The 25,434-nt window shown below is 46.9% G+C and overlaps 1 protein-coding gene across 1 annotated transcript in view; it reads left to right on the forward strand.

Moving 5' to 3' along the window:
* Positions 1-25,434, forward strand: part of USP45 (ubiquitin specific peptidase 45) — a 2,087,971-nt gene that overhangs the window by 66,438 nt on the left and 1,996,099 nt on the right. Inside the window, exon 2 of the mRNA XM_086926622.1 lies at positions 21,236-21,355. Coding sequence (XP_086782748.1) covers positions 21,250-21,355 — 106 coding nt within the window. The 5' untranslated portion in view covers positions 21,236-21,249. The remainder of the gene's footprint in view (positions 1-21,235; positions 21,356-25,434) is intronic.

Below are 25,434 nucleotides of genomic sequence, written 5' to 3' on the forward strand. Positions count from 1 at the left end.
TTTGCGAATGCATTACAATCTACTTGAAGTAGGTGGTAATTGTGACTGTTTTGCGACCGCACACATATGTACATGGTTTTGAGACTCGCTATTTGGAAGGGAATGCCCCTTCCAAATAGCAAGTTGCAAAACATATTTAGAGAGTCGCAAACAAATTGCGACTCGCGAAATGGGCTATGTACATGGCCCAATAGGTTTTTGCATGCGCAAATGGGTTCGCGAACCCGTTCGCGCATATAAAAACAGATCGTACATCTGGCCCTTAGTATTTTATATTAAAGTAATAGCCCCTCTGTCACATGTATTTCATTTGTTTTATAGCATCTCTCAAACCATTGTAGGATGTCAGAGCACTTTACATAACACACATATAGAGACATTGAATCATACATGTAAATCAGTGTGTATATAAAATGTTTAAAGAGTGCTTGGTCTGGAAAAGCACAATCTTAGGATTCAGAACATAACACAGTGGCTAGCATTGACTTTAACATTAAAAAGTTATTTCCACCCAAATATATCTTTTTAGCAGCATCAGGATAATTAATAACTGGGGCAAAATATAAGTTACTAACTGGTGCCATGCAGTTTTCAAGCAGCTCTTTGATGACATTTTATAGGTCCCTCTGCTAGATTACGATTGTCACTTATAAAGTGCACAGTAACAAAAGAATCTCTGTGACAAAAGCAGTAACCACGAACCTAGGCATATAAAATACTGCTTTTTAAGATCCATGTTACACGTTCTTTGCAGTAGCCACATTAACCCTATGTGCTGCATTAGTTAAATCAAAGCTGCCACTGAACAAAACTCTCCTCACTCTCCAGCAGGTACAATAATCACTGGCATTCTCTTGACACTTTTATTGTTGCTGGAAAGCTGCTAATTATACAAGAAACATTTCTGTGCTTTTAAAACTGTTGCCTACGGACCCCCTGGGAATGTGTCACGGACCCCTGGGGGTCCGCGGACCACAGTTTGGGAAACACTGGCCTAGGGTATCCGCATGTTATTATTGATCGTTCTGTACGTGGCATGGATTGCTAACCCTTCCCAGTTTGTCCATTCATATCGTCCCTGTAGGGTAGCGTATTCAGGTAACTCCATGCGTGCCTCAGTTGCGCATATTTTAGAAATTGGGTTGGGTATATGCAGTTTTCCCACTGTAATAAGGTAAAGGGCATAATGTCCTTCTTATGGGAGGGGTATCGCTCACCTTAGAGATTCCAACGGTGTCCCATGTCTCAAAGCCTCGCAATTTTGTGAACTCCTGCAGACAAGTCCCTTTCCCGAGGGGTGATTCCCTAGTGATCTTCTGGGCCCAACCTAGTACCTTTATGGCTTTGCCCCAAGCTTCCTTGGCAACCTGTGTTGCCGGCGGCCGCATCTGGGAGCCCCTCCCTCCATGAAGATAGTGTAGGTGGGTTCTGTGCTTCAACAGAGCTCGCTCAAGTCTAAACATTGGGTGGTCCTGTGATGCGTAAATCCAAATATTTATATTTATCAGGTGAGTCACCCAATAGTGCCCGTCAAAATATGGGAGTGCAAGCCCTCCATTCTGTATTCTTTAGTGTTTTGAGCGATATTTTCGAGCGTTGCCGTCCCAAAGCAGGGTCCTCAGGTCTCCATTGATCTTAGTAAATACCTTCTGGGAGACTGGGTAGTATGTATTCTGAAGCGCATATAGGAGCTTGAGAAGTGTAATAATTTTGAATAAGGCTGCCTGCCCAATCAAGGTGAGAGGAAAGCTCCACCTTCCGACGTCAGCCTGAACATCAGAACCACTTTAAGATAAAGCAGAACTCCTTTCATGATGTAACAAATATCCCCAGTTATTTGAAACCCTCTTCTGCCACCTGAATCCCTTGCGATAATGGAAATAGTTCTCGCAGGCTGTACGGAGCATACCACACTCACTTGTCCTAGTTAATGTTATAGCCGTAGATTGCCACTGGTCTCCCAACTATTGAAAGCACCAGGATAGGGGTCACCGGGTTAGTTACATATATATATAAGAAAATCATTGGCATATAATGTTATTTTTTCTTCCTGTTCATCCTCAGCAGAGATAAGGAACCCTCCAACTCCAGGATACAACGCACCACATATGCCAGGGATTCTTGCGTTAGGACGAACAAAAGTGGGGATATGGGTCATCCTTGCCTAGTCCCCCTACCTATCGGGAATTCGGCAGGCATCTTTCCATTAACCTTAATCGTTGCGACTGGGCTCTTGTACAGCACTGCCACCCATTTCGTGAATTGGGGGCGAAAGCCAAATTTCAGTATTGTCTGCTCAAGGAAGAGCCAGTGGACCGCATCGAATGCTTTATCGGCGTCCAGGGAGAGAAAGACATGCGGTGTCTGACGTGTCTGTATTGTATTCGACAAATTATGCGACACCAAGACGACAACCACCAGGAAACGGTCTCCAAAGTTCCCCATGTGGTCCGTGCACCGCACATGGCCATTTCATATAGTGCTTCTCCACGCCAACCCGATGCAACTCCAAACTGTGCACTCAACGAGAACCACTCGCATGGGAACAACACAACCAACGATCGCGCGCTGGGTCAGAAAGAAGTCCAACGGAAGGCAGATGGCAGGCATCGGGGTCTCTCAGTGAGAAAGCTGTATACTGAACATTAGTTAACCCCTGTTCCACGCTGAATATACATAGTGCGCACTTTAGCACGCAGTACCTGCAAATCATTACAAAAACAGATGTGATAGAGAGCATTCCCCGCACCCCGCAGCCCGCCCACGTCGACCAAGAAGGAGTCTGCAGACCCAGGAGCCCTGCCGGCAGCCGCAGACCACAGGAGCAGACTCACTATTATCGCCCACCCCGGACAACACTCCCGTAATCCGCGGCTGCACACAGGCCCCCGGCACACCCGACTCCTTACCTGGCGAGATGGACGGCTGCAACCCGACGCGCTTCTCCTCTTCGTCGCCTCCCAACACGCGCTCGCTGTGCTGAAACTCCGGCATCCCCCTCTTAACTCCGAACGGGGGAAAGTTTAAAACTATACTAAGGGGCTGTAAGAGGGGGGACGCTTCTGGGAGGCCGCCACGATCCGGTGCAACAGAGGAAGGAGAGGCCGGGGTCCCTGCCCCAAGCACCTAAATAGGTCACCAGGCTCCGCCCTCTGTCGCACCGGAAGTGCGTCCTCCTGCCCCGGAAGTGATAAGCGGCCGGTCGCCCATTGGGGCAGACCGGCCGCCCCTATCTAGATCAAGTAGGTGGCGGGGGCCGGGCCCTAAGTGCGCGCTTGCCGATGCTCTGCTCGCGCTTGGCATTAGAGGGGGGGAGATGATAACCTGTAGTAGTCGAATTGGAAAGATTGTGGCCAGTAGTTTAGCAGGGAGATCGGGTACCAGGAATCACATTTGTCCCTTAGTTTCCCCTCTCTGCGACGAACCATGATAGTGGCTCTACTTGCATACGGGGGAAGCTCCCCTCAGTCTGGGTCTTATAGAACAGGTGCAGCAGATGAGGTTGGAGTATATTTACATATTGTTTAGAAAAAACTACAGGGATCCCATTGGGCCTTGGGGTCTTCCCATATCTGAGTTTTGATATGGCGATCTGTATTTCACTCCGCATTGGCTCTTCTAGGGAGTCACATGCTTCCGTGTTCAGCACCAGAGTGGGAATTTGGGGCAAATATTGTTCTTTAGCATCCGAGTCCGGAAACGGTCTAGCCCTTTAAAACTCCTCATAATAGCAAGCAAACAATGAAGGCATCAGTGGCACAAGCAACCCCGGTGGGGCTGAGGATTGTCCGTACCCATCAAGCTTCCTATTCTTTCCTATTCAGCCACTACAGGGGTCTACTGGTTTTGTCTCCCATTTCATAGAGACGGTGCTACATGGGCATCATCAGGTTTTTTTTGTGTGCCTATTTTTGAGCTAAATCTCTATATTTCGTTTGTAAAGATGCAATCTGTCTGAGAACCACAGGATCAGTCTCGTCCCCGCAGACCCTCCGAGCTGCAGGAGCTGAATTTGCAACCTCTCGAGCTCTGTCGCATCTCTCCTGTTTTTGTGTGCAGTGAAGTTGTGGACCCTATCCCGTAGCACGGTCTTAAACGCTTCCCACAACAAGTCAAGTCAAGTCAGAAAATTTGTATAGCGCGCTACATACCCAGAGGGTCTCAAGGCGCTTGAAGAGGGGTGGGGAATTACTGGTCAAATATCCACGTTTTAAGTTCCTTTCTGAATGCTAGGTGGTTCTGAGTAAGGCGAAGGTGAGTGGGAAGTGAGTTCCAGGTTTTAGCTGCCAGGTAGGAAAAGGATCTACCTCCCATGGTGGTTTTGTTGATGCGAGGTACAGTGGCCAGGGCTTGGTTGGATGATCGTAGCTGGCGTGAGGGGGTGTAGAAGGACAGTCGTGTGTTGAGGCATTCTGGTCCGATTTCGTAGAGTGCTTTGTGTGCGTGGGTTAGGAGCCGGAAAGTGATCCTCTTATTGACGGGGAGCCAGTGGAGGTTTTTCAGGTGACCAGAGATGTGTTCTTTGCGCGGGATGTCTAATATGAGCCTGGCTGAAGCGTTCTGGATTCGTTGGAGTTTTTTCTGGAGTTTAGCGGTAGTACCGGCGTAGACGGTGTTTCCGTAGTCCAGTCGGCTCGTGACCAGAGCGTGGGTGACCGTTTTCCTAGTTTCGGTGGGGATCCAACGGAATGTTTTTTTGAGCATGCGAAGAATGTTGAAGCAGGATGAAGAGACGGCGTTGACTTGTCTATTCATTGAAAGTGAGGAATCCAGGATGACGCCCAGGTTCCGTCCGTGGTCCGTCGGGATGGGTGCTTTTCCAAGGGCTTCTGGCCACCAAGAGTCGTCCCAGGCAGAGGGGGAGGTGCCTAAGATAAGGACTTCTGTTTTATCTGAGTTCAGTTTCAGACGGCTGTGTTTCATCCATTCGGCTACTTCTTTCATTCCTTCGTGTAGGTTAGTTTTGGCGGTTCTAGGGTCATTGGTGAGTGAAAGGATCAGTTGAGTGTCATCCGCGTAGGAGATGATGTTGAGGTTGTGTTGGCGTGCGATGGCCGCGAGGGGGCTCATGTATACGTTGAAGAGGGTGGGACTGAGTGAGGATCCTTGGGGTACGCCGCAGATGACTTCAGTGGCCTCTGAGATGAATGGTGGGAGGCGGACTCTCTGGGTTCTTCCGGTGAGGAATGAGGTGATCCATTCCAATGCTTTTCCTTGTATTCCGATGTTTTTGAGGCGCTGTAGAAGGGTGCTATGGCAGACTGTGTCGAAGGCTGCGGAGAGGTCAAGGAGGATGAGGGCGACTGTGTCTCCATTGTCCAGGAGAGTACGGATGTCGTCTGTTGCTGTGATGAGGGCGGTTTCAGTGCTGTGTTTGGCTCGGAAGCCGGATTGTGAGGAGTCGAGGGATTTGTTAGTTTCAAGGAAGGCGGTGAGCTGGTTGTTGACCGCTTTCTCGATGACTTTGGCCGGGAATGGAAGGAGCGAGATGGGGCGGTAGTTTTTGAGTTCGGTGGGGTCAGCTGTGGGTTTCTTCAGGAGGGCGCTGAGTTCGGCATGTTTCCAGCTTTCCGGGAAGGTGGCGGAGTTGAAGGAGTAGTTGATGACATCTCGGAGGTGTGGTGCTATGATGGAGTCTGCTTTGTTGAAGATGTGGTGAGGGTATGGGTCAGTTGGGGATCCTGAGTGGATGGAGTTCATCAGGCGGATGGTGTCCTCAGTGGAGATTGGGTTCCAGTCGTTGAGGGTGTTCAAGGGAGGTTGGGGTCCTGCTAGGGGTTGGGTGGGTTGTTCTTCGGGTTGGTTGTCGAAGCTGTTGTGGATGTCTGCGATTTTGTTGTGGAAGAATGAGGCTAGGGAGTCGCAGAGGGGTTGGGAGGGGGTGATGTCGTTGGAGTTGGCCGTGGGATTGGTGAATTCCTTGACGATATTGAATAGTTCTTTGCTGTTGTGGGCGTTGTTATCTAGTCGGTCCTTGAAAGCGGCTTTCTTGGCTTTTCGGATCAGTTGGTGGTGTAAGCGGGTGGCGTTTTTGAAGGCATCCTTGGTGCTGGTGGTTGGATCTTTTTTCCAGGCCTTCTCAAGGGAGCGGCAGAGTTTCTTGGATTTCTTAAGATCATCGTTGAACCAGGAGGCCTTCTTGCTGCCGAGTTTGTTTTGTCGTTTTTTCAGTGGTGCTAGGATGTTGGCGCTGTTGGATAGCCATAGGGTGAGGTTGGTGGCGGCTTGGTCGGGATTTGAGGAGTGGGCTGGGGGGTTTAGAAGAAGCGATGAGGAGATCTGGTCGAAGGTGATTTTGTTCCAGTTTCTTTGCAGAGTTGGTTGGGGGTGGTTGTTGGGTTTGGGCTTGTTGTAGGTGAAGTGAACGCAACTGTCAGTCCAAAGGAGAGCCGTGGTGTGGCTGAAGGAGACATGATTGCTGGAGGTGAAGATAGGGTCGAATGTGTGACCTGCGATGTGGGTGGGGGAAGTGACCAGTTGTTTAAGTCAGAGGTTGGCGAGGTTGTCCAAAAGGGTGGTGGAGTTGCGGTCGTTGTTCTTTTCAAGGTGAAAGTTGAGGCCTCCCAGAAGGATGTAATCTTTGGAGGGGAGCGCGTGTGGAGTGATGAAGTCCGTGATGTCCTCACTGAATTGTGCGCGGGGTCCTGGAGGTCTGTAAAGGAGGGTGCCTCTGAGTGTGGTCTTGGGGTCGATGTGGATCTGGAAGTGAAGGTGTTCAGAGTTGGCGAGATTGACGTCTGAGCTGGTTGAGATGCGGATGGATTTCTTATGGACGATAGCGATACCTCCTCCTGTGTGGCCGGTACGGTCCTTGCGTATGATCTTGTAATCTTCAGGGATGGCAATGGTGATGTCTGGGGCAGAAGAGGCGTTCATCCATGTTTCTGTTAGGAAGGCGACGTCCAGAGAGATGGTGTCTAGTAGATTCCATATGTCAATGGCGTGCCTGTGGACCGATCGGGTGTTGAGCAGGATGCATTGTAGGTGGTTGGGTTCGGGAATCTGTGGTGTGTTAGTTGCGGAGTTGTTGACGGTGCCGATGAATTTGCAGGAGTAGCATGAGAAAGGTCCATGGGTGTGTCCAGGAGCGGCTTGGACGCAGTTGGGGGAGCGGCCGGGGTTAAGGGCTAGGAGGGTGGTGGCATCGTAGGTAATGCGGGAGGGCTGGGCAATGCGAGGGCCAGGGGGTATGGCGCTGGGCGCGGTCCAGGCGCGGACGGGCGTAGACGGGCTTACCTTTGGCGCACCTTCGGCGAGGACGTAGCGCGTGGGACCATCTGGCTTAAATGGATGGTGGAGAGGGCGGAGCGTGGGAGGGTCAGCTGGGAGGCGGGATCAGAGAGGCGGGTCAGGGGAGAGGAAAACACAAAATGGAGGGCAAAAATGAAAGTAAAAGCAGGGCACAGCACAATGCTCGTCAACAGGCAGCCCAAGGCTCTCAACTCCTGCAGAATACCTCTACCAAAGCGCCACTAACAAAAGTACTAACGTTGCACACTACAGCAATGAAGTGCAACTAATAAATACACAGAGCGCCAATCATTTTCAGTCAAATATAGCTTGGCATTACTCTGAGTCCCGGCGCTACCTCTCTGTCTTTCAGGTGCCAGGCGTTTAGCTTCTACCCCTGTTACCCACCTGCCCCTGAAGCATCTTACTTGGACCAATAAGGGTGAGTGGTTGGATAGGCCACTTGCCAAATAATCTGCCTGTTGTATCTCCCCGGGCCACAAAGATGTAGGCCAGTCTCGGGTATTCCCGGTGGGCCCCTGAGAAGTACTTCTCTGTGCAAATGGCGCATTTTCAAGCAAAGTTGAGAAACCAAGAAGGATAATAAACAATTGTTAAAGTGTAGAGTTAAAATATTGAAATACAAGAGTACTTCATATCTTGCTAAATTAAAATTGTTTAACAGCTAGTGTAGTTTGTAAATTCAGTTGCACAGTGTAGCAAGACAAGTTTGTAATTATCTCAGAGTCTCCTAAACATGTAATACAGATAAGATACTCGTAATCTAAGTTAATATCTGTAGCTTGTGTGTCTGCTATATAACAGATAAATTAAAGCAAAAACAAACAACCCTGTTCAAACAAGGGCCAGTTTTATAACTACTCGGGCCCAAACTTTTTATCCATACAACACCTACACGGAATTATGATTGCGTGCCAGCAGGTATTGGGCCCAGGTCATAAAACATTCTGTGAAGAAAAGGAGGTGCTAATAAGGTGGGAAATTTAGCCAGAGAGAGAGAGAATAATGAATCCCTCCTGTCAGTAGCAATGTAGGTTGACTGAGAGTGGAAAAGCGCACAAATCATTGTGCTGCCGAAATGATTAAAACAGCAATAATACATTCAATATTGCTACAATTACATCCTTTGGAAGGCAAATACCGATAACATTTGAACTGTTGAACACGTGGTAGAATCTAGTTATACAAGACTTAAGTCAACACCAGAGAGGAAAAGAACCTCAAATGCAGAAACAAGGCTCACAGTGGCTGTTTTTCACTCTATAAGGGAAGAAGGAAGGAAAGACCAGCAGGTTCAAGCATAATTTATACTTGAACCTGCCAGTCGGTCCTCATAGCAGTTTCTGTTTGTCTTTCTGCTGGGCTGGGACCTGGCCCAGCTGCGCAGTCACACATGAATACACAATAAATAATCAGCAATAGAGATATACTGATATATGAGAGAAATAGTTTATGGGGTGGTTTAGAATCACTTTTTCTCACCCATCCTAAAAACAGGTGAGTGGGTGTTTTAGAGTCCATTTTAATTGGCTGCAAAGTTCTTGAGTGAATTGGATTTGCTTAGACAGGCAAACTCACCACTCATTTGAAGACAAGAGGGGGGGCTGCGCTTGTGCCTCCCTCCTCACTAATTGCGTAGGTGGAGCAGTCTCTAGTGCGCATGTCAGGCTGGCCAGAGAAAGGCAGCCATTCAACCTGACATGCACAGTTTGGGCCCAGTTTGGGCTGAGCATAGTGTCTGGAATGCTGCAGTCAATATTGTTTAAGCCCCACCCCCCCAGGCCCGCATCATCGTGCACTGACTTCCAGGCTGCCACAGGTAACCCGGCCCACGGCTGAAAGCTGACTGCATACACCAAAGAAGGCAAGAGGAGAGGTGTATTTAGGATTATTTATTTACCAACAAGGACCCGCGGTAGCGGGATAACAACTAGCGTTACAAGTGTCAGCTGTCATCTGTCACCGTGTACAGGTGACGTCACCTATATACAGAATGGGTTGCTATGGTGATGCAGTGTGACGCTGCATAATGAACATAGAAAACATACTAACATGTACGACATCTCCCTTCCTCCATGAACATTTAAACAGAAAACTATTCCATAATGTAGTCTTTAAACTTGGCGGGCAATTTGACCACTCTGCCCGTTCTGGAAAGGTGCCTGCCAGTTATACTGCCCTCAACATCATTCATACTTGTGGCATCACTCTCATTGTCTTCCCCACAGTTGTCTCTCCTTGTTTCATCCCGCACCAAAGCAGTGTCCATAGGATCAGAGAATCTAGTGGAACCTTCATCTGAGACCTCAGATGCTCCTTGACTGACTCTGGTATATGACCTATCTTGGTTACTACATGTATCATCCCACTCTAGAACACTGTCATTTAGTCCTCCTTCTCCTGTTCCTGCATTTCTCATTATGATCTGTTCTTGACCATGTTTCAGTTTTACCACGTCATCTTTACTTCGCCATCCATCACCTTCAACTAGCACAGCTCCTCCAGTTGCTCTGTCAACTCTCATGGGTCTGCTAAGCTTAGATTCTCCTTTGGCAATCAGACCAGGCTTCCTTACTAGCACCCAATCCCCAGGTGCTATGACTTTATCTTTAGCTCGATTCACATTATCAGAATAAGCCTTATTCTTCATTTGCTTACACAGTATGTTCTCTCTCACATTAAGTTCTTTTTCACATACCTTTCTTGCTTCTACAGCTGTTTCTTTCCATTCACCTATTTTCGGTGTTATGACACAGTTGCATACTCTTCCTCTCATCAGGAAAAACGGTGTAAACCCTGTTGCTTCCTTGGGAGTATTATTATATGCATTTATTTTTATTTTGATAAACTCCTTGACATCCATGTCATTCGCAATCGCCATTTGTATTCCTTCTTTAAAGAATCTGTTGATCCTTTCAACTTGACCATTGCTCTTGGGACTGTACAGGGGTGTTTTCTCCTGTACTATACCACGTTTTTCCAAGAAATCTACCATTACACGTGATACAAGTTGTGATCCATTATCTGACACTATAATTTTTGGTTGCCCTTCTCTTTCAAAAGTTTTCTCCAGAAATTTTATGACCACTTCAGTTGTAATCACCTTCACAAACTTGTAACACACCCACTTAGTGTAGTAGTCCGTCAAAACTATTAGGTATTTGCATTCATCTTGTAGCAGATTGATTATTTATTTACCAACAAGGACCCGCGGTAGCGGGATAACAACTAGCGTTACAAGTGTCAGCTGTCATCTGTCACCGTGTACAGGTGACGTCACCTATATACAGAATGGGTTGCTATGGTGATGCAGTGTGACGCTGCATAATGAACATAGAAAACATACTAACATGTACGACACACGGGCAGATAAAAAAATATATACATTTTGTACAACTTTCTAAATGTATTCACGTTTAATTGGGGGGGGGGGCACGGAAATATGAGTGAGGCAACACCCTAATGGCCCGTCTTGGGAGGAAGAGGCTTGGATTGTCAGCACTATTTTTATTTCTGTCTCCAGTGATTGAGGCACATCAAAAGTATAGATACTTTCATTCTGAGTAAGAGGAAGGGCAAGGGACAATTAGTGTGTCGGTCAGACGTGGCTTAAAAAGAAACCAATATTCCATAACCATTTTGTCGGGCGTTCACTTAAATACAATGCATACACCTGGAATAGAAAAGTGAATGCAAATGAAACGAATCTGTGGTAAGAAATGATCACTTCAGATGTCTTGTGTCTAGCTAGAGGGTTACTTGTTCTAATCTTGTTGGTGCATTGGAGAATGGTGACAAGAATATAGTGTTATGATGTCTCAGCCAGTCGCAGCAAGCACACGGATTATTATGTAAGTAGCTAGTTTAAAAAAAATTACAGTCAGTCTGAGATAGGCTGCAAACTCTATAAGTAGGCTGAGGCTAAAAAAAGTACAAACAGGGTGCTACAAAATGTTCAAAAATGTTCTGTGTTTAAATGCTTGTATTGGTTTTATAAGTCATATTTGTTAGTAGTGGCAAAAAGACTCGTACCTAGTGCAAACAATTTTATAATATGTTTCAATTAAAAGGATGCATTCCAGAATGTGTGACATTCTTAGAGTAAAGCACAACTGTCACCATTAAGCTTTAAGACATGCTTTCAACTAAAATCTGTTGGCTCCCAAGCAGCCATAACATTTGTTGATTAACCAATTGCGTACATTTACATTTCTATCTGATAGCAAGTTCTTGAAGAGAAGGTGCGTTTCTTCTTTCACTGTCTCTCCTTTCTTCCCCCTTCACAGTGCAACAGACCCTCTTCTCCCCCTTTCAATCTGAGGTAATTCAAGGTTGGTGTAAACCATCCAAGAAGGGCTTTCTGTTAACGAAAAAGTATGGAAACTATTTTGGTGAAATTTAAAAAAAGCTTGGGAACGTAGTTCTCAATAGATCCCACTCACTTCGATATTTTCTTTCCTTAGAGGAAGGATTCACATCACGAGTAATGATTGAGATAAGGATGTGGGAGGTAGAGATAATTCTAATGTTCCTGGTTCTAGTGTGCTCTCCTCTGCAATTATTGGCTTAGGTGTATCATTTACTCTTTCCATCTTACACCCTCTTGTTTTACTGTAGTTCCTTCTCCCTGTCTCTTTTCCCTCCTCAGCAGCTGTCTCCCTCTCTATACTTTCAGTGGCCCTCCCGACTGATGTGTCTATCCTTCATGGGGACTAGCTTCCAGATTAGCATGTTGCTTTGCTAAAACCAGTGTAAAGGAATGTCGGTCAGTGTGTAAATGGTGCGTACATTTCCTGTAAGAAGTGGTTGATGGAGACAGGACTGAGGATCTTTATCTGGATCAGTATTTAGATAGAACTTACCTATGCTTGGCGCAGTGGGCTCGCTTGCTAATTCACCCTCATTTAGTGGGTGTCTCTCTGTTTTAATTGTAATCTACTATTTTTAAAAGCAGCGTTCCTTAATAGACTTGCATGAGGTTACGCCTCTTTGCAAACCTGCATAATCCTTCCTTCCCTTTAGTGCAGATTGACATGTATGAGTGAGTGACACATGTTGCACACATTTCCTTACTCTTGAGAATAGCTTTCCTCCTTTGGTAGCCCTCTCTGTTCCTTGGCAGAGTTGTTCTTGTGGTTGCCTTGTTGCCGCCTTAGTTTTGTATATTGCAAAGTATATCTGCACCATGTTTCTTAACTTCTAATACTTTGCGAGGGACACTACCCCTTGTTAATATCGAGCCACTGGATATGAAGCAACCCAACCACTAACTATATTGAGTCACTGACAATGCTGAGCACATCCATATTGAGCTTTTGTGTCCGAGTCACCAAGTCTTCAGGCAAATATGTGGTGATAACATTGAAGTACCAATGACCAAATTCTAGGGGCTGTTGGGTCTCAGTACTAATAAAACATGTTTTGAGACATGACTATACACATTTTTTTTTATTGCGGTTATACGTGTGGGACATTACATGTTGATTGTTAAAGTATTAAACACTGTTTTTTCTTGCTGGCTCCTGCATGCATAGGTCTCTGTTTAACTGGCAGTTCTTAGGCACCAATCCCAGTGCAAAAGGTCTGGTGGTTACTGTTCCTTCTGGTGAAATATGACTGTAATTTGCACGTCATATGATATGATTAAGTCTTGGAAAGACTGACTCTGCCTTTTATGCTTCCTGGTTTGATAAACCAAGAACTATTGGATACGAATTATATTTAAGTTTAAGAACCAGCACATTATTTAGTTTGAGTTTATATAAAAGATCAACATTTTTTAAATCTCCGTGGCTTTTTATTGTTTTTCATTACTTTAAAAAAACACCTGACCAAGGGTTTTTGAAAAATTCATCATTTTTAAATTTATAGAAATTTGCCTTTTTAGTTTGTGAAATTAGCTGTCTTGAGGTGCGTAAAATTGCAGGTTTGCTCATTATGTTTGTATGAATGTATCCAGTACCTTCAAACTCTTTACAAAAGTGTGTTTGAAATTTCACATTTATAACAAATGAAAATTGCTTTGAAATTGCACTCTTTCCTTCACTACTTTGTAAAATTAATAGTGAAACTAGTAGAGTTGAATATTTTGCCTCTGCACAATGGACCATTCAAACCAGATGGGGTATTTTGCACCCTCCTTTGTCAACAATGAGTAAAATTATTTCTAAAGGAATTAGACCAACTAATCCTCACTCCTCACCAGAGTATTTTTAAGCTGGTCATAATTGAAATATATATATTTAATCATAAACCACATATATTAATTTTATTAGACCCATTTTGATGGCGCCAGCCTTAACCCACTGGATTGGTTCATATTCCTGATGTCCGTGAAGGAGACAAACGAGTGGATATTCCCTATGAACTCCCCTGCATTACTTTTGTGGCTTTACAGCAGGAAGTTCAGGGGGAACCTAGACTAACTGCTTAGAATTTGAGAGATTAGAATTGAGAAATAGGCAGGTACTGGGGGATTTGGCCACTACCCTACAAGCATCTAAAAGATCCTCAAGTCATACTCTAGGCACTGGGGTATCTTTAGCAAGTGGTGCAGAGTTAGAGCGTTAGATCCCACAAAGGTTGATCTGATCAGTTTATGTAATTCCTTCAGGGTGGTTACAATCTGGGGCTTAGAGTGTCCACAATAAAATCTCAGTATGCCACAATTAAAGTATTTAAAAGTCCTTTGAGGGAACCTTACGTATGATGAAGGGCTGGTATTACACATCTTTAACGGGCCAAACAGTATCTAGCCACGTCGGTCTCTGCAGTTCTTACCTGTGATCTGTTATTATTCTTGGAGGCCTTGAAGGACCCTCCATTTGAACCCTTGCTTAAGTGGATAATAGGAATCTTAACCCTGAAAACGTTCCTTTTTGATTGCAAATATATGAGCAAGAAGATTAGGCAAATCGGGGTCCATGTGAGCACCCGTTTTGTCAGATCTTTGAAGACAGAGTAATTCTAAAGCCAGTTCCTCTCTTTGTTTCTAACATTATTTCCCCTTTACATAGAGAGCAGGAAGTGATTTTGCCTGAATTTTGTTGGTCTCCTAAGACAGAAGAGCAACTGAGACTCCATAATCTGGATGCAAGGAGGGCCCTTCTTCCTTAACTCAGCAGAATTTCAGAGTCTGTATTTGTAAATATTTGGTCAGTAAAGAGAGGTGATAAGCCAGCAATTTCCTCTCTAAGTAGGTGGATCAGGTCCCTGATTCTTTTGGCTTACAGGGCAGTGTGCCACTCTTTACCCATAGGGATTCAAGGTAGGTCAACCAGGGGAATATTCACGTCTATGGCAGAGATTTTGTGGGACTCAATTACAGACCTTTGCAGGACAACTAATCGCGCTTTTCCCTCTACTTTTGTATCCCACTAGAGGATTGTTTAAGAGGTTGAGCTGGAGGGCATTTTCAGATCTTGTGTGTTACCGTCTATGAAGTATTATGTCTGGAAATATATATGTTTGGTTAATACATTTGTTTCTTCAGCATGCAGCCTTAGATGTCCTTGTTTTGCTTTGTACATCTCATTCTGTGAGGAGTTAAAAGGAGGGAGACACGAGAAGGTAATATCCCAGTTGCTTACCTGTAATTTATTACTCGGAGTCCTTCTCCCTTGCTTTACTTCATTACATTCCTCCTGTCCTCCCAGTCATTCCAGCCCAACTAAGGATGCTGGGGATGTGCTTTTAAACTAACAGGAGGAGTGTATGGGCTTTCGATTCTGTTAACTGCTTGATGGCCGGATTGGATATCAAGTATAGCTAGCACTAAGCATGTAAACGTAGATATTATCTTATGGTCCTTGTGTATTCGTACTGGAATAATTAAATTAGAGCTAGTCTGAAATAATGACTTGCAGCTTGTTTGTGAACATTTAAAATTCAAATACATGATGCAGTCTTGTTTAGGAGAAATAACAATTTGAAAGCAATAATTAAAAATGTTATTGACACACAAGTATTTAGTTCCCCACTGTTACTTTTTGCAAAAACTAAGAAATTAGAAATTGCCTGCATCAGCGATTCAAAAACTCCTCTAAACGTTTTTGGGAAATATGGACCATCTAGAGCTTTATAATTTAAGGGAATCGGGTCTTGGCCAAGTAACTAACATATTTTTCTAAGATTCTATATACCCATTTTAGGTTCGTGGTAATCTAAAGATACCTCTATACAGCTAAAATATATTGGAAAATATTGGACGCGGAGGAAACTTTTCGTATAGGTTCAGTCAAATATTGAGATGTGTTTGGACAGGTGTTTATACTTGTAATGACCTTGGAAGTGACCGAAAATTAACGCAAAAAGTTTGTCATTTTGGATAGTAATATTAGAGAACATCTCCTGACCTTTGGGCACACCCATAACAATCTCTCATTTTAAAGAGTGTCTCCTAAACACTGGGAGCACAAGTAACAATCTCTAAAACATTGAATACATTGGGTAGTGATGATCTAATGCATTTACACAAGAACCCATAAAACAATTACTAAAAAAGCATTAATGATTGCAAAGAGGACAATTTTGAGAATATTAAAGAGCAACAAGCTCCATAACATTAGGGAATGGAGTATTGATGTTTTCCCACGCATCACATGAAAAGCTTTTGAATAACAAGCATTGACATAGCCGGTAGGTCTCGCCTTTAGGACCTTAAAAGTATTTAGACATGTGGTACATAATCCTGGGTGCTACAACATTTACTGTTCTTTAACGTTGAAGCTTTGATACTAATAGGCACATTATAGTACTGCATTGAGAAGTATTTATTTAAAATGTTATTTTGTAAAACTGGTACTTTGAACTTAACATCTCTGGAAGTGTTTTCATATGCGATAGTTTGCCTGATAACACAATTTAAGTGAGGAAGCCACAATGCGTCCATATTTTCTGGTTTCATTTTGTAAAAATCAGCCAGTATATGTGTTGGACTTGGCTCTCTTGGCAGGGTCATCCCTGAACTTTTTGCCTTCCTCCAATATTCTCTCTGACCTGTTTTTGTTGGTTTAATGACTCTGGGCACTTTATCACTGCTGGCCAGTGCTAAAGTGCATTTGCTCTCCCTGTGCAAAATGTATATGCGATTGATTTCCATGATTGGTTCATTGGATTTACTGTCAGTCCCCAGTAGAGTGCACCAGGAGTGCCAGGGCTTGTGAATGCCAATACTGCTAGTGGGCCTGCAGCGCTGGTTGCGCCACCTACAGAAGCAGCATTTTAAAATGTGTCTAGGTCTGCCATTGCAGAACCTGCGTGCAGTCTGGTACTGTCATGCTGGCTGGGCAAGTGCACACACTTGACAGCCTCTAAACCTTCCCTTTGCTTCACATTAGTCACCCCTATGGTAGGCCCTAGGGCAGGGTGCATTGTAAGTGTAAAGTAGGACAAGCCCTGATGTGTGTAGCATGTCCTAATAGTGAATCACAGCCAATTTCGTTTTTCACTATTGTAAGGCTACCTGTTCTCTTAGGCCAAGATGGGCTGCTCGAATTATTACACCCTATAATCCCAGCAGGCTCAGGGAATATGGTAGAAGGTCAAGTTTAGTATGCCTGAACTCAGAATAATAAAATACTTCTTTTAGTAAAGTTTATTTTAATATTCTGTGTTTGCAAATGCTACTTTTAGAAAGCTAGCATTTGCTTGCCTAACCATTTCAGCCCGCCTCTGCTAGGATGTGTATCTGCTGTCTGGGTTGTGTGAGTGACAGGGCTGGGGGATGACAGGTGGTGAATTCAAGGATTACACCTTAGTGGGAGGTGGGAGTGCCCCTGGACTCTGAATAGGGCTGTGCTCTGCCACCACAATGCTGGCTCCACCTCCTGGGGAGCGACTGATGACTCAGCCCGACACCTGTCCCAGGAAGAGGGAGGACTGTCAACAGAGTACTCCTGGCTGCCCCTGTCATCACAATGCTGGCTCCACCTCCTGCGGAGCGTCTGATGTGCCTGCCCCTCACACTGAAAGGAAAAGCCCGGAACAGCACAACAGAGTGCTTCAGAACTGAATTAGGCTAGGCAAAGTCCCCCCTGGCCTGAAAGAACAAAAGAAGCTGAGTAGAAGTATAGGAGCTAGATCCTGTTTCCCACAACGAACCTCTGCCCAACTAGAAGAAGAAGAAGCTGGTAGGACTGGCCTGCTGTCTGCCTTGCTGAGGAAGGAGAGGAGAAGACTTATTGAAAAGACTTTGCTGACTTGTGCTTGAAACTTTCTCCAAAGGCTTGATTGCGCTTGCCCCCTGATCTGAACCCCAGGACTAGTGGGTTCTCTGTGTCTTGGCTCATCTGCAACGGAGCCGTGAGTTCCTCCCGCCGGAGGCAAGACTGCGCCCCCCCTCGGCCCCTCCTTGAGTTGTGGCACTCGGGAGCGGCCCGCCCTTTTACCCGTTGAGAGCCTCGCTCTGCCCAAGAGCCGCTCTCTGCCCCTCGGGTCAGGCCGCCTGCTCCTCTGCCCCTTATCGTTATTGGAGTACCTGGAGTGCTGGTCTTCCCCCCTCCCGCCGGAATCCTGGTCTCTACGAGCGCACTCCCAAGCCTGGACGGCCGCCCGTGCGTTGTGATCGCACCCGGCCTCCCCGCTGTGCCCTCTGACCTGTGGATAGGCCGCACCGCACATCAAGGGAATCTGCCCCCGTACGGACCGTACCGGAGGCCCCTGTGCCGGCCTTTGTGAACCCGCCAGCTACCTTTACAGACCCCACGGTACGTCTCGTGATCGAAGCGCACCAACCCGTCTGCCTGCCTGGTAGACCGAGTCAAGCGTGGATGTCGCGCACCATCACGAACCAGAACACCACGGGCTCGGGGCCCACAACGTTTTATTTCCTCGTTATCCCTATGCTCCTCTGCCGTGCCCAGTACTCTCCCCGCTGTCCGCCTGTACCGCTGACAGCCTACGGCGCGTACCCGCCCCGGTAGTCTCCCCCTTCACATCCAAGTGCGAGTCGCACCAGAGTTGTACAAGTCGTACCCTGCCTTGGGGATCAACAGCGCCGTACGCGGCGTACCGCGAGAAGTGTGGGAGTCGGCAGGACTCCGCTTCTCTATCTGCACGACGCGCAGGAAAGCGCTACGAAGCGCACCGCCAGCCCGACCCGAGCCACAGTGCTGGAAAGTGTGCTCAAAGAAATAACAGAACTATTTTGAAGTGAAAGAGACTAACAGGAAGCAGCTTATAATTCAGAAGAGAACTTGCCATTGGTTTACAAGCTTGTGGCTTAGCTAAAAACGTTATATTGGTCTTGTGATAAGTTCCTACCTGCATAGATACATTTTTACATAAAGAAGACGTATTTTTACATAACCACAGCCTGGTGTCTATTTGTGGGGGGAATCAGTGGGTTTTATTGTGAAGGGTCATGCATTCTTAACTATAGCGCCCCGAAGTTTAGCCTTGTCTGCTCGCGCCACACTACCTAAAGGACTGAGCAGGGGTCATTCTGAGGAGTAGTTCCCTTGCCCTGAGTTGAGTGGTGATTTCTGCCTGGCTTTGGTGCCAAACTCAGCCAGCCAGGAATCACATTTCTAACAATATGGGTATTAATGTGTCTTTCCTTACGCTAAGGTTTGTTTTTTATCTTCGGGCTCTTTTCAAAATATAGAACAAACTCTACCTGAAGGTTAGTGGAGCACTTTACATGAGCACCAGTTCCATTACAGGTTGCAGGCAATTGTTTATAGGAATGGGGGGATTAATTGATTTGCCCAGAATCGCAGGATGTTAAGCTGACGCAAAGACTCAAACCCAGTTAGCTCTGACTGTAACCCCAAATCCTGCTAAGAGAAAGGTGTAGTGGGTCGCCAAAACGTGTGAGCCTGGTGTTTTTACACCTGCTACACTTTGATACGTGTTATGGTGCAAGGATTCCAGCGATGGTGTTGGATGGCTGGCTGATGTACAAGCAGGGAGAGAGGAGCAAAACCTGTGGTGAAACGCTGCTTCTTATGGTATTAGATGTGGTGCAGGAGTGATCGCTGTGGTATGGGAGAGCACTGACAGTGGTGCAGAACTAGAACATTGACTGTGGTGAATACTGGAGCCCTGAATGTGATTTAAAATTGCTGTAGATGAAGCAGAAGCGCTGGCTGTGGTGCCGGAGTGATGTGCCACTGTAGCGTTATATCAGCTGTGGAAGCGTTGGCTGCCTTGCCCGAGCACCAGATGTGGTAAATGACTGGGTTGCAGTTTTCTGGATCAGCGCCTGAGCTGCCTGTCACAAACCCTAAAACGAGGTAAGCGAGTTCAGATGTTTGCGGCTGCATCGACAGAGGAAACAAAGACATATTCGTAAATCGCCTTCTGATTTGTAATTTGTAATTTGTAACTGTGTTTTGTATCGCGCCAACTCACCAACAGGTCTCAAAGCGCTACTGACCAAGTACAGCAACAAAGATGGAATAAGAGTATAGAGGTGTCTGATCTGGTAGCCGACTATTGAGATGGGAATGCGTCTTTGAAGAGTAAGGTTTTCAGGGACTTCCTAAAATGGAGAAGATTAGGTTCTCTGCGATTACTGGTCTCCTCAGGCAGACTAAAGCAACAGAAAAATACGAGCGGGATTGACGCAAGAGCTCACCTGTACTCACCAAGCAGCAGAGCACCCCAGTCGCAGCAGCTCCGATCAGAGCACAACAACAGGTCTTTTCCGGCTGCGGCCGACGAAGAAATGAAAGGGGCAGAGTTAAAGGTGAAGTGGAGCACAGGGCCACGATGAGTTTTAAAGGGGCAGGCAATGGCCATTCGGAGGAGTTGGCCTGGAGCAAACTGGCAAGAGTCAACCCATTTCAGAGTGTGCTGTGGGTGTGCGTTTTAAAGTTAATTGTTTCTTTGCTTGTAGTACAAAGTGTTTCACAGCCTTCAATCATAAAAAAAATCACAAGCACATGCAGATTTATTTACAGTAGAGACGAAGAACACAAAAATAAAACCGGCAACAGCAAACACTGGCATGAAACAAAGAATGAAATAGTCCTACAAAATGAACACAAAAACACCGACAGGTGGTGCTCCGTGGGAGGAAACAAAACACAAAATGGAGGGAGAAAGAGAAAGGATTCACCACTAGCCAGCTAGCATTTTTAAAGGACAAATAAAAAGGTGATGGGCGGACTGTAAGCCCACAGAGTAAATACAGCATGTTTCGAAGAGACGGCGCAAGCCCTGCCTAGGCTTCACCTAAAAAGGGAAACGGGGTGTATGCTTGAGAGCATATAGGAACAAATACAGTGAAATTAACATTCTAGACCACGCACAGTAGTTTTCTTTTCTGGCAATTTCTCATTTTCCTTGTTTACTTTATTTTATTTTCCTTTTCCTTATGTGCTCACATGCAGTATTCCCTATACTTTTCTTCTGTATCAGATGATGAAAATAAGGCTCCACAATGAGACAATGTATGCTGTAGGCTGTGTTATAATGTTTCGCTTTGGTGATCATTATGGCATAACTTGGAATGCTTGTGTGATGAAATACTGCAACATACCTTTTGTTAGTTTGGTTTACGCTTGATGTTTATTATTTGTACATTTACATAGAATGTGTGTTTTTCAGAAATATGACAAATAAAAAATGAAGAAGTCTTTTTGCCTGGTTGAGACAGTTATCTTAAAATGCATAAGGATGATGCAGCTTTTTTGTTGAGTACTAGGCTACCATCCTTCTGGAAAAACCGCATAAATAGGTACATTTTCAGCACCTTCTGAATCCAATTAGTTTATTCTTTTGTCTCAGGTCTGATATCATTTTCTGCTGCTCCCAGGTAGCAATTTCCATGGAAAATGTGGCTATTTAAATGAAGGAATATTCTGCAATTGTTTTTCTGCAGTTTAGCTGCCAGTGATCCACATTTATGTTTAAAAGGTTTTATAATACCTAGTATAATCATGCAACCTCTGTAAAGGTTTTGATTGTTCATTAGCTTCATGTTTCACATGTTTTTTTAAATGTTTGGATGCATGTAGATAAGAATTTTCTTTTTCAGATAGCTCGTGAGCAATGCGCGTCAAAGACCCATCATCTTCATGTGGTGTCCCTGACAAAGGAAAACGGAACAAAAAACCCAGCAGGCCTCCTGATGAAGACTCATCAGATGATATTGCAGGTACACATAAGTACTATGCGTCAGATCTGCCATTCTTTAAAAAAAAAAAACAACACTTTATAGGTTTTATTTCCCACACAGGTACAGCACAGCTCACATCGAAAAGGTCAACATCGCCCTTATTGCAAAACTATGCAGTACAATCGTCAACATCCCTTCTCGGAAGACGATTTAGGTACTTTTTTAAATTGCACTCACCCTCACTGCACCTCTAGCACTGCCTCGCTTCCCTCACCCCGTTCCACCGCTGCTGTTTGCCGTTTGTGTGGAGGGCGTTACAGGAAGCAGGCAGGCCAATCACCACCCACCTCCAATCGGGAGGGCGGAGCCAGGCTCACTCGATCGTCGCTATTTGAGCCAATGTGTCAGCGACCGCGCAGTGGACGCGTCCCGCTGTCGCGCCAAAGACTAGCCCGTCTGCGCCCGTCCGGGGCCGGCAGGGGCTAGGGGCCATAACCCCTGTACAATTTGCCAAATCAAACAGGAGCTATATCCCCAACTCCCTCCTTAAAATACGACCAACCACACAGACTCCCTTCCTGCCACCCATTGGACCTACCCACTGTCTGTCCCCTATGCAACCTTGGGCTCAGCCCAATTCACTCCCAAAAATAGTGCCTGAAATAAAAATGTATCTTTTGAATTGCAGATCACTACCCAAACACTATATAGAAATCGCCATACTCCTAGGAGATCTTTGTTCAGATGCCCTCTTTCTGACAGAAACATGTCTTACCCCAGAATCAGAACCAGACCTGGTGCAAGCCCTTCCTCAAGGGTACCAGATTCTGTGGAAAGATCGTCCGCACTGGAAGGGGGGTGGCTTGGCAATCATCTATAAAGACCATTACACTTGCCGCTGCTCCTCAGACCCAATTCCAGATTGCGAAAGTCTGTCTTTCTCCATTGATTTCTCCCCTAACAATTGCTTTTCCGTAACACTCATCTATCGTCCACCCAGAACTTTAAAACAATTTCACAACGATTTACCCTCCATTGTTGCTGATTTAGCTACCAGCCCAGCTAACTACACGCTACTGGGGGACCTCAATATCCATTTTGATGATAACTTAGACCACCCTGCATCGGAACTAACAGCCAGTCTTTCCGCCCTACAATTAAAACAACTTGTCCTCTTCCCCACCCATTCTAAAGGCCATCTGCTTGACCCCGTCTTTAGTAATTGCACAAACCTCCTCACGGTGGGCTTCCCGTCCCCTCTCCCATGGACCGATCATTACATGATACCTCTTATCTGGAACACCCACATCCCTCTTCTTTCAAACACAACCACACGAAAATCGCACAACTGGTCAAAATTTCCCCTGAAGGACTGGATAACAGCCTTAGAGGCCTCCAGACCCCCGAAAACCCAGGACCCCACTTTAGCAAATGAAAACTATAACAACTGGATCTCAAATTCATTGGACTCCACACTTCCCATACGCTGTACCAAATCCAAACGACATTTAAAAACTGCACCATGGTACACCCCAGAACTTCGGGAAAGGAAACGTCAGTGTAAAAAACTGGAAAGGAAGTGGCGATTAGACTACTCCCCCTCAAACAAAATCATCTATAAGTAGGCAATTAGGTCGTATAAAAACAAGATCAAAACTACGGAATCTTCTTTCTACACGGCAAAAATCAGTGCAGCTTCTTCAAAACCAAAAGAAATATATCAGATCGTAAATACCCTTGCTAAGCTCCCTTAGAATTCCCCCTCCCCCCCCCACTCATAACACAAAGTCATTGCAACGACTTAGCTGAGTTTTTTTTTTCAAAAAATTCAAAAGATCTACACCTCCTTTTCCCCCACCGACAGTGCCCCCGACCTTACACCCATTTGCCTACCGGAACACAAGCGGTACTCTCCAAATACTTTGGAGAACTTCCTTTCTCTGGATTCAGAGACGCTCGCACTCACTATGCAACAAGTAAAGTCCGGCTCCCCCTGCGACCCAGCACCCCCGCGCACCCTGGTGTCTGGGACTCATAGCATCCTCCCCATCATCCTGGAAGTGCATAACTTTTCCCTCTCCACAGGCATTGTTCCAACTCCTTGGAAACAGGCTATGGTTAGAGCACTTATTAAAAAACCTAATCTGGGGGGGCGCTAGAGGGCGCACACGCGGAATGGCTGCTTGACACTGCAGCTCCCGCACCTTGGCCATCGATCCTTCATTATCCTTTGCCACAGATGTCCGACATCGCCCCTGACCCCGCCACTTGCAGCATAATACTGTTCTCTGCACTCGTCCCGGAGCCCGTTTGATTATCTTCACCGGAGGCGGAGATCTGGCCGGGTGAGATCGGACCGTCGGGAGCCCTGGTCGCTGCTGGGCGGGGAGACCGGCTGTGGGGTCCCACGTGAGGTCGGTGCTCGCCATGCGGCCCTAGGCCTCGCCTACCCTGGTGCTCGCGATCCATGTGGGCACCCCGTCTGATCCTTGGCCTGTTGTGCGACCTGGGGACCCGCTGCCTGGCCGCTAGTTCCCCACTGCGGACGGATGCTGGTTGTGCCTGCGGCGGACAATTGGATGGTGGACACCCCCGAGGAGCTGTTCGACCTGGCGGAGCGGAGGCCCACTACTAACGGCTGCCAGAGACTGCCGCTACGGTCCCGAGCTCGGTGAGTGGCGCTCCGCCTGTGCAGCCTATCTCCCGCGATTGCCACACGCCTACTACCTGCTCAAGCCCCAGTGCCTGCCGGCCCGCCTGGTCTCCCCCGGGCACTTGTGGGGGCCCCTGGACACCTGCAGCCTCATCACCACACGAATCCTACAGCTGCTGACTGCTCACCCAGCCTGGTTTGCCTGCTGCCTACAATGCAACGCCCCGCATCCCTCTGCAGGCCTGTATACTACCCTGCACACTGACCTAGCACCGGGCCCACCTCCCCGGGGAGCCCTCGTGCTGCTGCGGCCCCGCTTGCGCCCACTGGTGCTTCTACTTCATCAGAGCCCCGAGGCGGACACCCTGGACCTCCGGCTTGGACCCTCCCGCTTGCCACCACTGGGACCACGTGTACTGCATTGCCTTCTTGCGCTGTGGCTGGACACCCCTGCTTCACGTTGTTTGCGGCGGACTTCTCCACGTGCTTAGCCCTGCCTACTTGGCTGGTCCCGGCCTGGACCCTTCTGCTTGCCACCACTGGACCCACGTGTACCGCATTGCCTTCCTGCGCTGTGGCTGGACACCCCTGTTCAAAGCTGTTGGTGGCAGATCTCTCCACGCGCTTAGACCTGCCTATTTGACTGGTCCCGGCCTGGACCCTTCCTGCCTACCAACACTGGGACCACGTGTACCGCATTGCCTTCCTGCGCTGTGGTTGGACACCCCTGTTCAAAGTTGTTTGTGGCAGATTTCTCCACACGCTTGGTCCGGCCTATTTGACTGGTCCCGGCCTGGACCCTCCTGCCTGCCACCACTGGGACCACGTGTACCGCATTGCCTTCTTGCGCTGTGGCTGGACACCCCTGCTCAAAGTTGTCAGTGGCAGATTTCTCCACGTGCTTAGACCTACCTATTCGACTGGTCCCGGCTGGTGCTGTGCTAGTGCGGCCTGGACGGGCGGCGGCGCCGATCTGAGAAGCCAAGATGGTGCGCCCTGAGAACCACCAAACGAAAATCAGCTTCGACGGCGCCAAGAAACCCACGAAGGCGGCCCCTGCTGACCCTAGCTCCGGCGCCGCTTCCACCTCCACTCTCCCCTCCCCTGCCAAGGAGCTCGACCTACACCATCTCTTTCAAGAGATGCGACAGGGATTCGCCACCGTGACTATCTAGAACAAGCATGCTGCCTATTTGCCCTGATGTGACTGCCTCCTCAAGATGACATGACGGTGTCTGGCTGCATCTGTGGTAATGTATACCAAGTTCCGCTTGCCTAGCCCTGGCCTCCACCAAGGGCGGTATAGTTTTGGAGGCCATCGGCGGGTAGAGCGGCTGTGCGCCCTTGATGTCGCTACCCCATCGGGTGCATCCCATGCTGACTGTTAATGTGTTAGAATTGGATGTTGGGGGTGGGGGTGGGGGTGGGGGGGAGGGTCTAAGGGTGGGAATGGATGGCTGCAGAC

Source organism: Lissotriton vulgaris, chromosome 6 (assembly GCF_964263255.1).
Source record: "Lissotriton vulgaris chromosome 6, aLisVul1.2, whole genome shotgun sequence".
Lineage (NCBI taxonomy): Eukaryota > Metazoa > Chordata > Amphibia > Caudata > Salamandridae > Lissotriton > Lissotriton vulgaris.